This window comes from Trichosurus vulpecula, chromosome 6 (genome assembly GCF_011100635.1).
Source record: "Trichosurus vulpecula isolate mTriVul1 chromosome 6, mTriVul1.pri, whole genome shotgun sequence".
NCBI classification, from domain to species: domain Eukaryota; kingdom Metazoa; phylum Chordata; class Mammalia; order Diprotodontia; family Phalangeridae; genus Trichosurus; species Trichosurus vulpecula.
Window position 1 is genome coordinate 222,569,423 of NC_050578.1, and position 16,635 is coordinate 222,586,057.

Here is a 16,635-nt window from a genome sequence, read left to right on the forward strand (position 1 = left end):
CATTTTACATGAGGGACACTAGACATCAGAGAAGTGGTTTGCCAAGATTATTCAGCAAGTAGGTGGCAAAGCCCACTAGGGTGGGAAAGGGAATGTGCATTTATTAAATGCCAACTATGCGCCAAGCACTGTGCTAAGTACTTTACAAATGTTAATTCATTTGACCTTTACAATACCCCTGAGACATTGGTGCTAGTGTTACCTTCTTTTTATAGAGGAGGAAACGGAGGCAAGCAGAGGTTAAGTGACTTGCCTAGGGTCATACAACTAGTATCTTGGGTTTTCCTGACTCCAGTACCAGTACTCTAACTCACTATGCCACCTAGCAATTTCTGGGGGGGGGAATACAAAATAAAAACAAGTTAAAGAAAGTAACTATGCTCATAAACTCAAGTTGGAATTACTAAGGTTATCTCATCTAAAAAGTTTAAGAAGGGAACTGATTTTTATAATTATCCCAAGGTGAGTGGATAGTGACATATAAACAGCTCGAATGAGTTAAGTTAAATTTTCAGCTAAAACTAGAAAAGGCCAAAATCCTGTTATGAAAATAGCCAATTAAATAATTTTGTTTTAACTACTTTCACATCATACTGACTGACCTCTCATTTACTGGTTATGGTTAGAGGCTAACAGGGAGATATAGCAGAAAGTTGTGGACGAAGTCCTAACTCTGCCATTAACTCCATGAGGGGAAAATTGCCTTGCTAGGCTTCAGTATCCCCAGCTGTAAAATATTTACATTATCTCACAAGATTATTTCAAGAAGCAATTGAGATCATATTAAAGTGCTTCTTAATCGTAAAGCATGAAAAATGCAAACTATTATTTCTAAATTTGGGCACTCTAACATCACAAGAGAAATAACAACGAAATTAGAAAAGAACTTTAAAAAAACAAAAGCAGTCCAGGTAATAGAACTGGAAGAGGACGCACTGTTTTCAGTCTCTTGTGTGGTAAAGCTTTATCAAATTCTCTGAGATGCTTTAAGTTTTAGAGAATGACAACAGAGGAATGATAAGAATATAGTGGAAGCATCTTTTTCCTCCCATGACTTTAAAATAATCAACCAATTTAATTTTGCTCTTATTCTCCTTTTAAAAGAAAGAAATTAATTTTGTTTCCCTGATCCACTTACTCCTGTGTCATATAATTTACCACTGCAAAATGTGTCACAGGATACAAATACACTGTATTGGGCCAACTCACTGTAAAGGACCGTTACTTATGCTAAAAACTAAACCAAACCAAAGCAAACCCCAAACCCTTCACGGGGGCCTAGCACAGTGTTATCCCTGCCTAACAGTATCTACTGCCATAATTCTTTGGGCTCACAAGTAGAGCTAGAAAAATAACAATAAACTAAAGACCCATTCTTTTTGCCAGCAAATAATGATATCAATGCCAGGAGATATTTCCATGATGAACGGTTCTACTACATCAGAGTATTATAATTAAAGAGGTATTTTTCTCATAAACGCACCATCACATCATCAAATTAACTTTTATAAGAGAAAACATTAGGGACAAAAATAATAAAAAAGAGAATGGAACATACAGCTGTCAAAAACAGAAACACCCACAAAATAGTACTAAGAAGTTTCAACAATGTTCCCCACATAATTTCATTAGAAGGGACTAAAAAAAGTGAGGGGAGGGAGTAGTAGTTAGTTAGAGGGTATTTGATGATAATGTGAAAGGAAGCTGGGAATCATATTTATTTGTCTTTTGTACAATGCAACTCTTATATTTTACAAAAATGGATTTAATCATGCCCATAAAATTGTAATCCATGGCATCTGAAAGCAAACACTCTTTGTAATTATTTAAAGGGGCCTTTTTTTAAAATTATAATACAAAGGTCTGTGCTATAGAAGCAGTCCTCCACTGTGCATTATAACAATAAGGCTTACTTTGAATACAAAGACTAATCACACGTTCGGAGTTATGAACCACTGGATTTAACAAACATCATTTTGTAATTGCTCTTTGCATCCTTCTTAGCTTTGGGGTCCTCCACTTCCTCTGGCTGTTCAGCAGCTTGTAGTTCTTCGGCAGATTCCTCTTTCTCAGACTCTGAATCACTTTCAGAGTCCTCTGGACTTTCAGGGTCAGGTGAATCATCATCATCATCATCGTCATCATCATTTCCGGCAGCATCGCCTTCCCCATCGGGATCCTCTAACTAAAAACACAAGAGGTACGCCCTTTTCATAATGAGATCTTGTTTTAGAAGACAACATAGGAATCTGAAAAGCCTGACAGAAGTGAAGTCTGTGACAAGATTTAACTTACTTTCCATTTTCAAAGTTATTACCCCATTCTACATGGTTTTAAGGACAAAAAGTTTAGCTTAATTAATTAGTGTTACTTTCTGGTAATCTGGGAACTCCATCAGTTTTAAAATAATATTAAGGATTACTGTGGAAGTGATATGAGGGAGACAAAAGACAAACAAAATGGAGGCTTCATTAGCCAGTTAAAAAAAAATCTGATCTAATTTGTGGCTGAAGGGTTTATCTAGAGCAGCGGAGTCAAACTCATAGAAAACGAGGCTGCACAATTAAGGATCTCTACAGGCACATACTGACCTCGATAACTAGATAGCAAGATTATCTATGTTCTACTGTATTTTTGTTTATTTTGTTATCTATTTCCCAATTACATTTCAATCTGGTTCTGGCTAAAGTCTGTTGCAGTGTATGACACCTCTGTTCTAGAACAAAGTTCAGTTTTTTAAATTATCAGACCATGTTACATTCAGCTTACATTTAGAAAGCACAAACGCTAAAGCTTGAATATATACTGTTACAAAGCAGAATTAAGACTAATTTTAAGATATCTTATTTACAAAAAAAATCCTCTAGATAAGATGTTAAACACACAAGGGCCACATGTGGCCCACAATACTCCAGAGAGAAGCCTAAACCTGATTAAAATGTAGCTGATTTTTAATGTGCTGAGATCTATAAATGTGTGTGGTTTTCTAAGTCAGTATGTGGCCTGCAGGGATCCTTAAGTATGGTGTAGTGGCCATTTCTATTAGTTTGATGTCACTGCTCTAGATTATCTCATGGCAGGAACCCATTTTTTTTAAATAGTAACCTATCATGTTAGGTTGTTCAAGCTGAAACTTTTTTTGTATTGCCAACAATCCTGCAATCCCTAGGTTAGTACTGATTAACACTCATCAATTTTATTTAGATGATGTCTTCCCAATGAATGAAAATAAGTTAATCACTACCTCACTGAAGCCAAGTCCACAATGTCGCCGGTATCTCCCTGATAATTTACTGTCCATACTCTGTTGATACTGCGACTCCAGTTCTTCATTCATTTTCTTATCTTCTTCCCCTGCATGTCCAGTGTACTTTGGTTATGTTTCAGTCAAATTAATAAAAACATTTGATTACACAAAACAACCATAATAACAGATGGCTATAATATACAGGGCTGATTTTTAAAAGTGATGATTTAAAAATTTTAATTTCATGGATGTATCGAACGCCACAAGAATTTTACCCAAGAGATCAAAAGGCTCAAACCAGACTATCAAAGTACTTATTATCTATATTGGTGACCAACTGTTGAACCAACATTCTCAATTTCAAAGTGTTCAACCCAATAATTCTAACCAGGCAAGCCAGACACCATAAGGTTGTATGGTCTCAGAACAATAGTTTTGGAGTTACCTTTTTCTTATCAAAAAAAAAAAATGAAAGAGGTAAGGGCAAGAAGTTTATTTGTGTTTTCTTCTGAAAATTCAACTGTCAAATTGCCCTAAACTCCAGAATTCCTTCCATTCAATGCTGAAATGTGTTTCATCAAGTATGCAGATCACCTAGTTAAAAAGGTCCAACTTGTCAGGGCTATGCTTTCCCTGCATGAAAATTTATTGTAGTAAGTTAACACATACTAATACTAATACCCATTTTTATATATAATAAACTATAAGGGAAATTTACCCTTTAGTAAACCAAACAACAATCAACTTCTCTGTGTCATTACCATTTGACTCACAAAGTTCTCAATTTAAAAGAACAGAAGCAACTAAACACTGTAACTTCTATGAAAGGTCAAGAACTAGAACCTTTTCAAAATTTAACAACTGCATACTCAAGTGTTCTACAGTGTGAAGCTAAAAAAATTATTTTATTTAAAGAGCAATTTTAAATAAGAAAAATCATAGGATTTAGGGCTATAAGAGACTTTAGAAATCATCTAGTCAAACCCTGTCATTTGACAAATGAGCAAACTGAGGCCTAGAGAGGCTAAATGATTGGTCCAATCATATGTATTAAGTAGTAGGACCATGGATTCAAAATAACTTCTTTGATTACGAATAGAATTTAGACAATTCTTGGTTTACAAAAATTCAACTTTACATGAAGAATTCTGAAACAAATTCACATCCCCCCCCCCCCAAAAAAACAACAAAAAAAACACCAATGGGCTTTACTGTACAGTACTCTGTTCTCTCTCTCTGCTTCTGCCCCTTGGTTTGGTGCTCTAACCACCCCCTGCAAAAGAAAACCAACTTTAAAAAGCCCCTCCCCCCACCTTAAAAAACAAACCTAAACACTTCTCCAAGTGAAAGCGGAAGAACTGAAGTGCTTGAGATGCTGAGCTCAGAGGGCCTCAGCATGTCTCCCCTTCTCTCCTGTGTCTGCCCCTATCCTGCCTGGTTCTTCCTCCTGGTTCCAACCAGACCCCCATGTGTTCCTCCTCTTGTGCTAACTTCTTCGTCCCCAGCCCCCACATATCCTTTAACTGTGTGCTGATGCCTCATCCATGGGCCTGAAAGCCCCCTTCCTGCCTCCCTCCAGCCTCTCCTTCCCCAATTTCCGAGGGTAAATTCACATTATATAAAAATTGTTTTACGTAGAGGTCTGCGAAACACTCCACTTTAAAGCAAGAACTATTTGTACTATTTTCGCCTGACTACCTGCCTCTCATTTTTCAGTGTCCTCCCTAGAGTTTTTTGCAAGTCAAAACTCATGCTACAATTTTAACAAATCAATTTCCCCCCTGCAACCTGAAAATCACATTAATTTCTTGAGTATTTTTAGGGATTTTCTTTAGACTTTAATTCTAGACTCTTATTAAGAGACTAATCCAATTTGTTAGTAAGCAGATGGGATGGTGGAAAGGTTTTGTTAGAAGATCTAGGATCCAACCCTATTTATCACTTGTGTGACCTTGGGCAAGTCACTGCACCTTTATGGACTTAGGTATTCTCATGTATAAAATCAGAATGTTGGATCAGATGGTTCCTAAGGTGCTTGCCAGCTCTGAATCCATGATCTTATTAATTTATTATGACTACTATAATTATAGGTGCTAATATAATGGCCAAGGAAAGCAAGACATCCCCATAACGACAGCATGGAAATCTTTACGTAGGTAAAATCAACAACCATATCTTATTAAGAAGGATAAATATACCAGAGTGGCAAAGTAATAGAAAAAAAAAACTAAAGTAGAACCAACACCTACCTTTTCATATGAAAAAAATTTTTTAAAAAGGAACTATGCTTTGGCTGAAATTGCAGTCACCAGACATAATTAATTCACACTACTATTAGATGTTACAAACTTTTTGATATCACTACATTTAAACACCCCTGCTTAAATTATATTGTACATTCTTACCTGTTCTGAAGTGAGATGTTGACCTATGATCTCCTATAACAAGACGGCCAGTGTGTTCTTTCTATTTAAAAGATGGAAAATTAGAAGTTGTTAAAAAGCTTTATACATATACATCCCACATGGATTAAAAAGCTTCGATATTCACAACAGTATCCAGATACACAACAAAAGCTTAAACCAAAATCTACATTCAAAAAAATATCTAAAGCATTTTGATGTTTAGTTTTCAGACCCAGAACAAGATATACAAATCTACTTTGGAAGACTTTCAAACATGAATTCTGGTCATAAAATAAGGTATACAGAACCCTAATAATCTGCAGACCAGCTTTGTCTACCAAAAGTTAAATCTTTTCTTCTAAGAGTAGAGAATATTAAATACGAGTTAAGCATAACGATTTTACCTACAATCTCTCAAACTATTCTTAAAGTCTTAACTCCAGAGGTGGTTCAGTGGATAAAGCTCTGGGCCTGGGGTCAAAGAAAACTCGAGTTCAAATACATCTCCGACACTTACTAGCTGTGTGACCCTGCACAGTCACTTAACCTGTCTGCCTTACTTTCTTCAATTGTAAAATGGGGGTCATAAGAACACTTATCTCCCAGGGTTGTTATAAGGACCAAATGAGGTATCTGTAAAGTGCTTAGGACAGTCCCTGGCACACAGTAGACACTTAATACTTGTTCCCTCCCCTTCCCTCCTCACAGGAACCTTAAATCATCTAGTCCAACTTCCTCATTTGTACTTCATTAAGTATGCCTATGTGACAAGCATTGCACCAAGTGCTGGGAATAAAAAGACAAAAATGAAAAGCCCCTAACCTAATGGACCTTAGATTCTATTGAGGGAAGCAAAAGGTCTATACCAAACTACATACAGAATACCAAAAGAGGAAAAAAAAAAAAAAGGTAGTTTTGGGAGTATACTAGCGGCTGGTGGCATCAGGTGCTACTTGAGCGAGGCCTGGCAGAGGAGAGGAAGGAATGCACTGCATTTGTGTGGGAGAGCCAGTGCAAAGGCCCAGAGGTGAAATGCCATCAGAGCAGTTATGGATGGAGCCAGAAGTGTAAGGAGAACAAGTCAGGTTGTGAGGACAGGTAAGGAGAGATAAAAAAAAAAAAAACTGAGGCACTGGAAATTTTTAAGCCAATATGCAACATATTAAAACTACAGATTTAACATGAAGGAAAAAAAAAAACCAATGAGCTATTAAAAAAACACCTTCATTTACATTTTCCCTGACATTCTTTAAACCTCCCTATAAAATCAGATTCAACATTATTAAAACTCTCTAGTAGTTTCTAGTTTTTAAATTCCTTTCTTCTCAAGTTTTTTCCCTTTCCCCTCTTCCATATTTATCTAACTTTGCTAATGTTACCACATACTTTAGTTCTCTATTTTCATGATACTTCTTATGAAAGCTTATCACCATGGTTAGAAGATCAATATATCATAAAGCGATGCTTTAAAAGTATACAGCTGCAATATTAATCAATATTTTGGTGCATGCTATATACTTTGATTTGCTCTGGAGATCCTGCAGCCTAACTACTTATGGGTACTTTCAATGCTTAAACAATACAACTTGTAGTATGTTGTCATTCAAAAACATTTTACTTCCCAACAATGGCAGTTGGGAATGCTATACACTAAGATTTTCTCTCTTTTGTTATTTATTTTTTCTCCCTTAGGGGACCCTACAATAGTACTTCATTACTTGTGATATTTATTTCTAAAGGATATAAAAAAAAAATCACATACACTATGGAGATGTCTGTTCATTTAACAATTTCACCTTTGCCCAACATTAAAGGTTTTATGCAAAATTATGCTTCTTATTAGCCCAATATGTAAAAGATCTGTGGTTCAATAAGCATAGGAAAGTCCAGGTGTGGATATTTACCTATCTCATAGAGCTTATGAGGATGAGATCTGAAGCTAGGTCTCCGATTTCCAACTAAATACTACACACTAAGCAATGATTTCTTATTCCTTATTATGTGTTTATCTGACTGCTGGTCTTTGTTAGTGGTTTAAGTTTATAATACAATTAAAAAATAATAAAAAATTGTTTCCCTTCTCTGTATAGAGGCATTTGCTAAATAGTTCTGAGCTCTAATCAGGTTAACTAATACTTTCCTGGAGACAGACTGTAGCACTAGTGTTATTTATGTCAGGAAGAGTTGTTGAGTCAACAAACGCCTCAGAGGATTTAATCGCAACATCACTAAGTCTATAATGAATTTAAAAATGATCATAACCAATATTTATAATTATTATCGTTAAACACCAAAGGACCACATTAAATTTGCTTTTCAACTACTTATATAAATGGATTTTGATGTACAAAATATCAGTGTAATATAGTAGTTTAGGTTGCTAGATTTGTAATCAGGAAGACCTGTGTTCAAATCCTGTTTCTGCCACCTGTTGGATCACAACCTCTCAATTTCTTCTTCTGTAAAATTGGGATAATACTTTTAATACCTACTTCCCATGGTTGATGTAAGGATCAAATGAGAATGTACATTGAAGCGCCCTGCAAACTTTAAAGGGCTGTATTTATTATTAGACTATCTACTTTTCAGCTGCTTCTCCAAGGTTCTATCTCCATATTTCTTTGTCCATTTATTCCCACATTCGTTTTAATATAGTCATAGTATATACTGTTCTCATTCTACTTTCCTTACTTTGCTTTACTTCATAAACAACATACTACTTATATTCCTCCTATCAGTTTTATCTTAGCATTCTAATCTAATTAATGCATCACTATTTAACTCCTACTCTCAGGACATTTAGGCTTCTGTCAGGGTTTTTTTCCCCTTCAATTACCAATATTGTTGCTATTCCCAACGCTGGAATTACCATGAAGCACAAACTCTGGCAGAGAGACTCATTATCAGTTATCGCCCTCATGTGGGGGTGCTGTTACTAGCTAAGCAACTATATAAAGCAACTAGCTTTATATAGTTGTTATTATACAATCGTGTGTGCCAGTTAATTCTCTAATCTTTGTTGACTTCTAGCATTGTTGATAAAATGTGTTTCCCCTTAACTGGAAAATGGACAATCTTGTTTAATAATGGGAATGACATATAAGGAGAAGGTTAACCAGACAGCTCCAGTCCTCTATTCTGGAGTTATGTGGAATGCCCTGGGTATATGGCTTGTGGAGAATCTGCTAGATGACATGGACAAATTCTGTTCAGCCTGAGATGGTGTGGGAGGGGCTGTGATTTGGCTTTTTTATTTGGAGGGTGGGGGGGAATACTGACACTGATAAGCTCAGGGATCCAATGAGATATGTGAATTGTTTTAAAAAAATATTGTAATCTCACTGAACTCATTTATTATGAATACTGATTTTTCTAGGTAGACTATTATGTCACCAAGACATAATATTTTGACCTCATTTCCAAAGTTAATCTCTCTAATCCTCTTTTCCTGTCTTAATGAGATTGCTTGTATTTCTACTTTTGGGTTAAATGATGCTAAAAACGGAAATACTTGTGAATGTAAGATTTTATTAAAGCCTTGCACTGCATCAACTTCTATGATCTTATGATTTTTGAAAAATGCTCGTTAATGATGTATTATTGATAGTTTTTCCCCCAATATTTAACCGCTTTGCATACATAATATAAAACTTGCTTGGCTATAATGAATGAAAAGTTAAATATATTGTTGTATACTGTTGGCAAATATTTTATCCAGTAATTTTATAAGTGAGGCTTTCTTTTTTAATGTTGTCTTTGCTAGCCCTTAAAATCAACATCATATATTGATATTCTAGAATTAATCTGAAGTTAGCTTCCTTATCCTATTGTCCAAGTCTTTTATATTGTCCTCCTTACTCACTAATCAATTTGTTCAAGTTTCGTTTTTCTTTTTTAAACATTCAGGGCTTAGTTTGTTAATCACTACTTGAACACATTTTTTTGGACACCCCATTGTGGGTTTTTGGTTTTTTTCTAGGTGGTTCTGCATTTTTTGCTAAATGATCTTTTCTCTCTCCAGATAACTCCTACTCTGGTGCTTCATTATGACAGAGATGATGGTGGGTTTTTGAAGGCTATGCTACAGTACAAGCTTTGGTAGGTTTTACCACAATGGAAAGGTTTCAAATACAGGTCTAAATTTGCAAGAAGGCTTACCACGAAGAGATTATTTTTTTTTCTTTTATGGCTAACCACAAATGGATAAAAATACAAAATGGGCTTTGGTCTTCGTGGCCTATTTATGCTTCTGAAGTGACAGTGGAGGAGGGGGCAAAAACTGCCATGAATGATAGAGTTCTAGTCTGCCTAAAAACATTAATTTTACTATTTATTCCCTTAATCTGTCATTTTTAAACCAACAACTGACAACTATGAGCAACCAAACTATATTCATATTAATAGTTTTACTTTAAATAAAACTGTAATATATAAACAAGTTATAGATCAGTGGGAAGGACTTCTCAGTTTTCCTCAGAGATGCAAACAAAGGAGTTGGTTTTACTGCTTGTCCAAAGGCAACAACAAAGAATTTCAAAAGACATTTAGTCATCTTGTCTTGTAATGTTTGTGATAAACACAAGATAATTGCAATTTATGCTAACATCTACTGTAAAACATTAAGTATAGAACCTAACAAAGATGCCCCAAACTAAACTTAACACAAAGCCTAATACTAGAGGACTTTAACGAGGTGCATCAAGGGAAGATAGCAAAAAACTATGTGGTAAAATAAGATCTGATATTAAGACATCAAAGAGGCAAAAGACATGCAGACTATTCAGAAGCCTCACTCCCATATACCATCAATACTTGCCTTAAAAAGAAAGCTAGAAGGTCCTGGATGTGGCAAGCATCAATTGGCATCACACACAAAAAAACCAAAACCAAAACAAACAAAAAAAAACCCAACCCCAAAACCTGACTATATCTTAGACTCCTGTCCACAAATATTCCTGCTATTAGACAGTTGTACGTAAACAGAACTTGTTATGTAGAGAGCAGTCATTTGTGAATTAGCTATATGTTTATGAAGATTACTGACTAGGTTAGAGCAAAGTTCAAAGCAAATACCAAATTTGAAAACGTTATACATTTGAGCAGATACAACATCAACTCTGGATATGGACGGTGGTAAAATACAGACTCAATTCATCACCATTTCTCAGGGAGAAATGAACACAAAACAACGGCTACACTAAGACGGCTTTTGAGACAAACAGCTTCCTTACCATGTAGAGACACATGGGAGCTAAAGGCAATATCAATTTTATGGCATAAACGTATCTGCAAATACTATATGGAAAATGATGTGAGACTACCAGCAAATATACTCACTAGCCAGTGGAAAACCTTTTAATTAAAAAAGAACGACACTTGGTTTTGAGATCCAGCTAAGTCAGCTTGCCACAAGAAAATGAACATTCCGGAAGCAGAACAAATCAGATACAAAGTAGGACACATCTCATATTTATGCCATGAGCCAAACCCAAGATAACAGTGAACTACCACATTTGGACTTATCACCTCAGTACCCAATGAGGACACTGTACTTAATAAGATGAAGTGTGGAAGAGAGGCTGATCACCAGATACCGAAGTGATTTGGAGGCAACATAATCCTAAAGGTCCTCGGGGATTACTTCCAACATATCTCAAAAAGAACAAGATTCCAAAAAAGGGAATTGTCAGAGATTGCACTCCTCCCTTCCCCAACCCCAACCCCAACAATGAGATGGTATCAGCAAATACCAAATGAAGTTGAAGTGGAATTAACACTAACCAAAATAATTTCTATAGATTTTGTAGAAGAATGGCATGTGAATATTGAAAGATTTTCTTGATGAAAACAGAGTAAAGGAACTGATAGGCTTTAGAATCTGATTTCTTCTCAATCACATTTTAAAACCACACCACTGACTGAGGTATAAAAATCTGCCATATTTACTGGTTTTTAAAGTGTTCTTAAATAAGGTGTCTCACATGTTCATATCAGATTCTATGATGTATATGACAATACAGCAGAGTTCAATTTATACAAATTCAGAAGTCAATGGAAAGGCTTACAGGAGGGAATAACTGCTGAATAACAACTATGAGCTGAAGGTTATTTTAGTCTAGTTGTAAATATGTCTTATTTTTTTTAAAGTTGATTATGATAGAATTTTTTTGGAGGAGGGGGGAGGAATACTCCTTGACTGGCTGCTTTATTAGCTACTAGGACCTATTATTTTATGGTCTTTTTGAACTCTGGGTGGCGATTTTAGATTTCCCAGAATACTAATCTACCTGCACCACTTGTTGTCACAAACCTATTATATAACTGACTTCCATCCAATTCTCTGATCTAGCTCATCCTCCCTATCCTGGCTGCCAATCTACCTTGTAGACTGCTATGCAGAGGCTGAGCAAGCAGGTAAGATGTAGAGCTGCTACTTCCTTTGAGGAAGGTAGAGCACCAAAGAGAAAGAAGTGGTTGTATTTTGAGGTGAGGATTTTTATTAGTGCTCTTCCCACCTGCTTTGAAAGTCAGTGGGAAAGCACAGGCATGGCCTGGGAGCAGCAAGAGCAGTGGTAGAACAGAGCAGAGCATCTTTCTAATAACCACTGATGGAGTGGGAAGGCCATGGATGAAACTCAACTTCTTGGCAGAACGTGATGGGGGCAGGTGAGGCACTAGTCTTGTTGCCGGACATCCTTTGAGGTTGACAAGGTGTGCTTCAAAGTTCAGAGACTTTCTTTCCAGATGACTGTAAAGCAAGAAAATTGCTTCCAAACTTTCTTTTTGTAAAATTACAACCATCTAATTTGTATAACTGGAAGCATTACAGTAGGATTTAGGTATAATGTGTCAAAAATAGCTAATATTTCTGTGAAGTTCTGTATATAAAATATACGCAGGTACATAAAATTTCTTTTGATCCTCATAACCACACTGAGAGGTGGATGTTATTATCTCCATTTTACAGATATGGAAACTGAGGCAGGCAGAAGTTAAAAGACTTTCCCAGGGCCACATATCTGTTAAGTGTCTGAGGCAGAATTTGAACCAAGGTCTTCTCGACCCAAAAGTCTAGTACTCTATCCACTATACCACCTGGATGTCCACAACAATGGCAGAGTCAACATTACATGACATATTTCATATTATATTCTTTTTATATTCATTCACAAAATATATTGATCTGCCACTTGGGAAGCAGTCAATGGACTCACCTTTCACCTTTTTTGCTTTCATTTTACCTTATTTCCTTGATCAATCAGGATTTGAGATATGGAGATAATGGATAAGTATCTCCTTAGTTTTCTCCCCAAATTCTAGAACGACAACTTTGCTGACTAGCTAATGTGACACAGAATAATGGAATAGGGAGCTCCCTATTCCATTATTCTCCTTTTTGAGCAAACTGTTTTCACCTTGTAATATTTTTTAAAATTAATTTTCATTGAAAAAAAGTTTAAAAAAATTAAAGTTATTTTCACCCCCCCACCTCTCTCCCCGCCCCCACTCACCTTTCCAGCTCCCATTAGTCTTAAGAACTTTTGTTTTCTCTCTTCATTGCCTAGGTCAGCTGCCTCCCAGTTGCTAGATCCAATCTAGACAAGAAAGGATGAAATTAGGGCTTTTTTGGGGGGTGGGGGTGGAGAAAGGAGGACATTAACATGTACTTGGATATAGGAAAAAAATTAGATTTACATAGCTGTAATTTTCTATGTAGTTTACCCATGAAAACGAATAACCAAATTTGCTGTGAGCCTAAGTGCATCACTATTTAAAATCAAATATATTGTTTTAAGTACTATCAAGACAAATGACTGCCCTTTACCTTTTCGTACCCTCTCCCCTCCCCTTTTCCATGGACACAAAAGACACTCAATAAAATAATACTGAAACTAAATTTTGACTAGTGATGGTGTTTTAACACATATTCAATGGATGGTTTCTATTTTCATTACTTTGAAAGTTCATCTACTTCTATGGTTTTCAACTACCACTTAGATTTAGGTAACTCTCAAATCTATATTCCCACTTGAGTTGCTGATGTGTTTTCTGACTCTTTAATTTCCCTAATGCTTAACGTATTTTAAATAAAAGAAACAAGATAAAAAAGTATATGCCCCTCCCCCCATTACTTAAACCACAGCCCCTTTCTGATGTTCCCATTTCTATGAACAGAATCAACATCCTTTCAATTCTTCAGGCTCACTTTTGGGAATTACCTTCAAATTCTAACATTTTATCATCTTTAGTCATGATCGCACTGATTCTTCCTCTGAAGTCTTTTAGAACCAACAGCAAGAATCCACCCAAAGTGTTACATTATTTACTTTCCTGATTGGAAATGCACAATGCAACCACTCACATCTCTTTAGTACATCCTTCAAGAAAATCATTTAAGTTGCCATTGTACCCCACTCCTCCTGGAAACTGGTTACTCCTGTACCTCACTCTATCATTCCAGTCCCTCTACTTCCCATTCCAACAACAAGCACTTCTAGGTTAATATGGTTGAATTGACTTGGGCCTACTCTGACATCTTTTTCATCTCTCTGAAACTACATTACTTTGCATACAATGAGTGCCCAGTAAAAAACTGTTGATCTTGATGTTGTCTAACTTCTGGTTGACAGTAAGTATAAATTGATTTCATCAAACAGATTTTAAAGAATGTTCATAATCAGCCAACTTTGTCATTCTATAGCAATTCAAATTTTTAGTTATGGCTCCCTAAAAGTACATACTCTATCAAAAAACAAAAGTCTATGTTCCTAGAAAGAAGTTTAAATTTACAGGCGACTATGGGACATATTTAGTTATTGTAAAATATCAAAGTACACCAGACTTTAGACTTTCAAGATCCTGGGCCTAAATCATCTTAAGTATCGCAGAACTGTGACCAACTTTTCATTTTTTTGATTCACTCTTCTTCTGTATGATAAATGCTGGTTGACTTGACTATCTTTCAACATTCTGCTTCATTAGGTGGTGCAACTTGGGGAATTCCATTTACCAATGGTTATTTTACAGTAGGTTATACCTCTTTTCTAAATTGACAGCAAAATCTTTGAATCAAAAAGTATGATTCCAACTTAAAGAATAATTTAGTTCCATTATATTTTACTGAAGAGGTGAGATGAGAAGTTTTCTTTAACATGGTAGCCAAGCTATTCTAAAACACAGGAATATTTACACCAAGTACTGGGTCCCGGCTCTAAAAATGAAGATAACTCATAATTTTTTGCATAAGCAGAGGGCAGCAAGTTGTAAAATCACCAAAATCTTCTTAAAACGAGTTTAAAAAATCAAGCCTCTGATCTGGTGTGCTAAATAAACTTGACATCCCACACTTTTTAGGCAAAATACTATCTTAAAGGTCAGCAGTAAGAGAGCACGACAAATTCTTACCTGCCTACTCCAACATTTTTTATTCGCTACATGCCTCTCTGAGGATTTCAAAGCAATACAGATACTTTCCCACTTCCTTGAGAGGCAGACGGGTTATTTCTTTCCTACTCTGAAGACTGCACGGTCTCTTTGTTACTAACAGAAGCGGTGCAAACGGTTTTAAAGAGCGCAGGGAGGCACAAACGTCAGGACCTCTGCACATGGACCACAGGGAGGAAGACAGATGGAACTGCGTGTGTTTGCCGGGGCTGGGCCAGAAGCCTCATCACCCCCGTAGTGACTACAAGCATCCAACGTCCCGAGCTCGTGCATTCTCACCAGTTAACTCTTAGCAGCCCAATGCTGGAGTGGCTGTAAACGTGCTTGGAGATCTCTGCTGCCCTCCTTAACAGCTGAATTCCGGCCTTGCCTCCCCCCCCCCCGCCCCCCAGGTGCCCAGCTAGGACGAGAGCTCATGGGGGTCAATCCTGCACCCCCCATGCCCCCGGCAGGGAGCTTCGGCCGCGCACCTCCCACAAAGGGGAAGCTCGGTGGCGCACGCGCCCGGGCCCCTGACCGCCGGGGTGGGGAACCCCTTCACCCCTCACATCCCAAACTAAATACGGGTCACTCTCAGCGCCTCCCCGCCCCCCACCTCTCCCAAGAAGGACGAGGGGCCCACTCTTTCCAGTTCCGCTCCCAAGCCTGAGGCGCTCCCCGTCTTCGGACCGCCCCTGCCCAGGGCGACGAGTAGGCCTCGTTTGCCGGCCTTCCCCTTCCCCCTCCCCCGCCATTGTTATTTACATCGTCGTCAGGGGAGGCTGAGCGCTTCACCCCGTGCGGGTGGGACTCTCGGGCCGCACTCATCCTCCCGCCGACCCCACCAAGGGGAGCGCCGAGGCCGCCCTCTGCTCTCCTCCTCTGCCGCCGGCACCCACAGCCAGCCGCCGCAGCCCCCGCTCAGCGCCGCTCAGGATCGCGGGGCGAACCGGGCCTCTTCAGCGAGCGTCGTCGCCGCGCTCCGCCCACGCCGCCGACGCGACGCTCGTCCTTTCCCTCCCCACCCCACCCCCCAGTCGAAACGCTCTGGGAATTGTAGTTCTTTGGCTCGATCGTCTGTGACAGAAACAAAGAGAGTTGGCAGGAAGAAGGACTACAACTCCCAGGAAGCCATGCGGCGCTCTCGCGCTGAGTGGCGGCAGTGCCCTCGGAAGCTTCGCCTCCTTCGGCCATTCTCGAGGCTGCCCCGGAGGCGGAGGTCTCGAGGTTTGTGGTTGCGGACGCAAAGCGGCCACTAGGCTCTTCATTTAAGGCAGAGCTGACGCCCTCGCCGTCACTATTGTTACGAACCCCTTGGGTTTTAAACTCAGTGACATATGGTCATCCTCCAGGGCCCCGGCCAAAAGCTTCAAAAAAAAAAAGAAAATGGCTCCTGACCTCCAGAGCTTGTGCGGGCGGGGACTTGCGTCCCACAGGGTGGCTTCTTCGGCGGGCAGCATCCTAAAAGGCCCTTCCAGGCGTCCCCAGCCCCCATTTGTCCATGTAGTTAGGCGGGTGCAGGCCCGAGGACCTGGGGTGAGGGAGGGGACATTTTTCCGG

At 38.3% G+C, this 16,635-nt stretch overlaps 1 protein-coding gene across 1 annotated transcript; it reads right to left on the minus strand.

Moving 5' to 3' along the window:
• Positions 1–1,411: 1,411 nt before the first annotated feature.
• On the minus strand, positions 1,412–16,071 carry C6H11orf58 (chromosome 6 C11orf58 homolog). Its single transcript, XM_036764108.1, has 5 exons — positions 15,841–16,071; positions 13,164–13,247; positions 5,653–5,713; positions 3,245–3,354; positions 1,412–2,185 (listed from the first exon to the last, which is right to left on the minus strand). Exons 1-5 carry the CDS (start codon positions 15,901–15,903, stop codon positions 1,946–1,948), a joined length of 558 nt encoding a protein of 185 aa, XP_036620003.1. The 5' UTR covers positions 15,904–16,071; the 3' UTR covers positions 1,412–1,945.
• Positions 16,072–16,635: the final 564 nt, after the last annotated feature.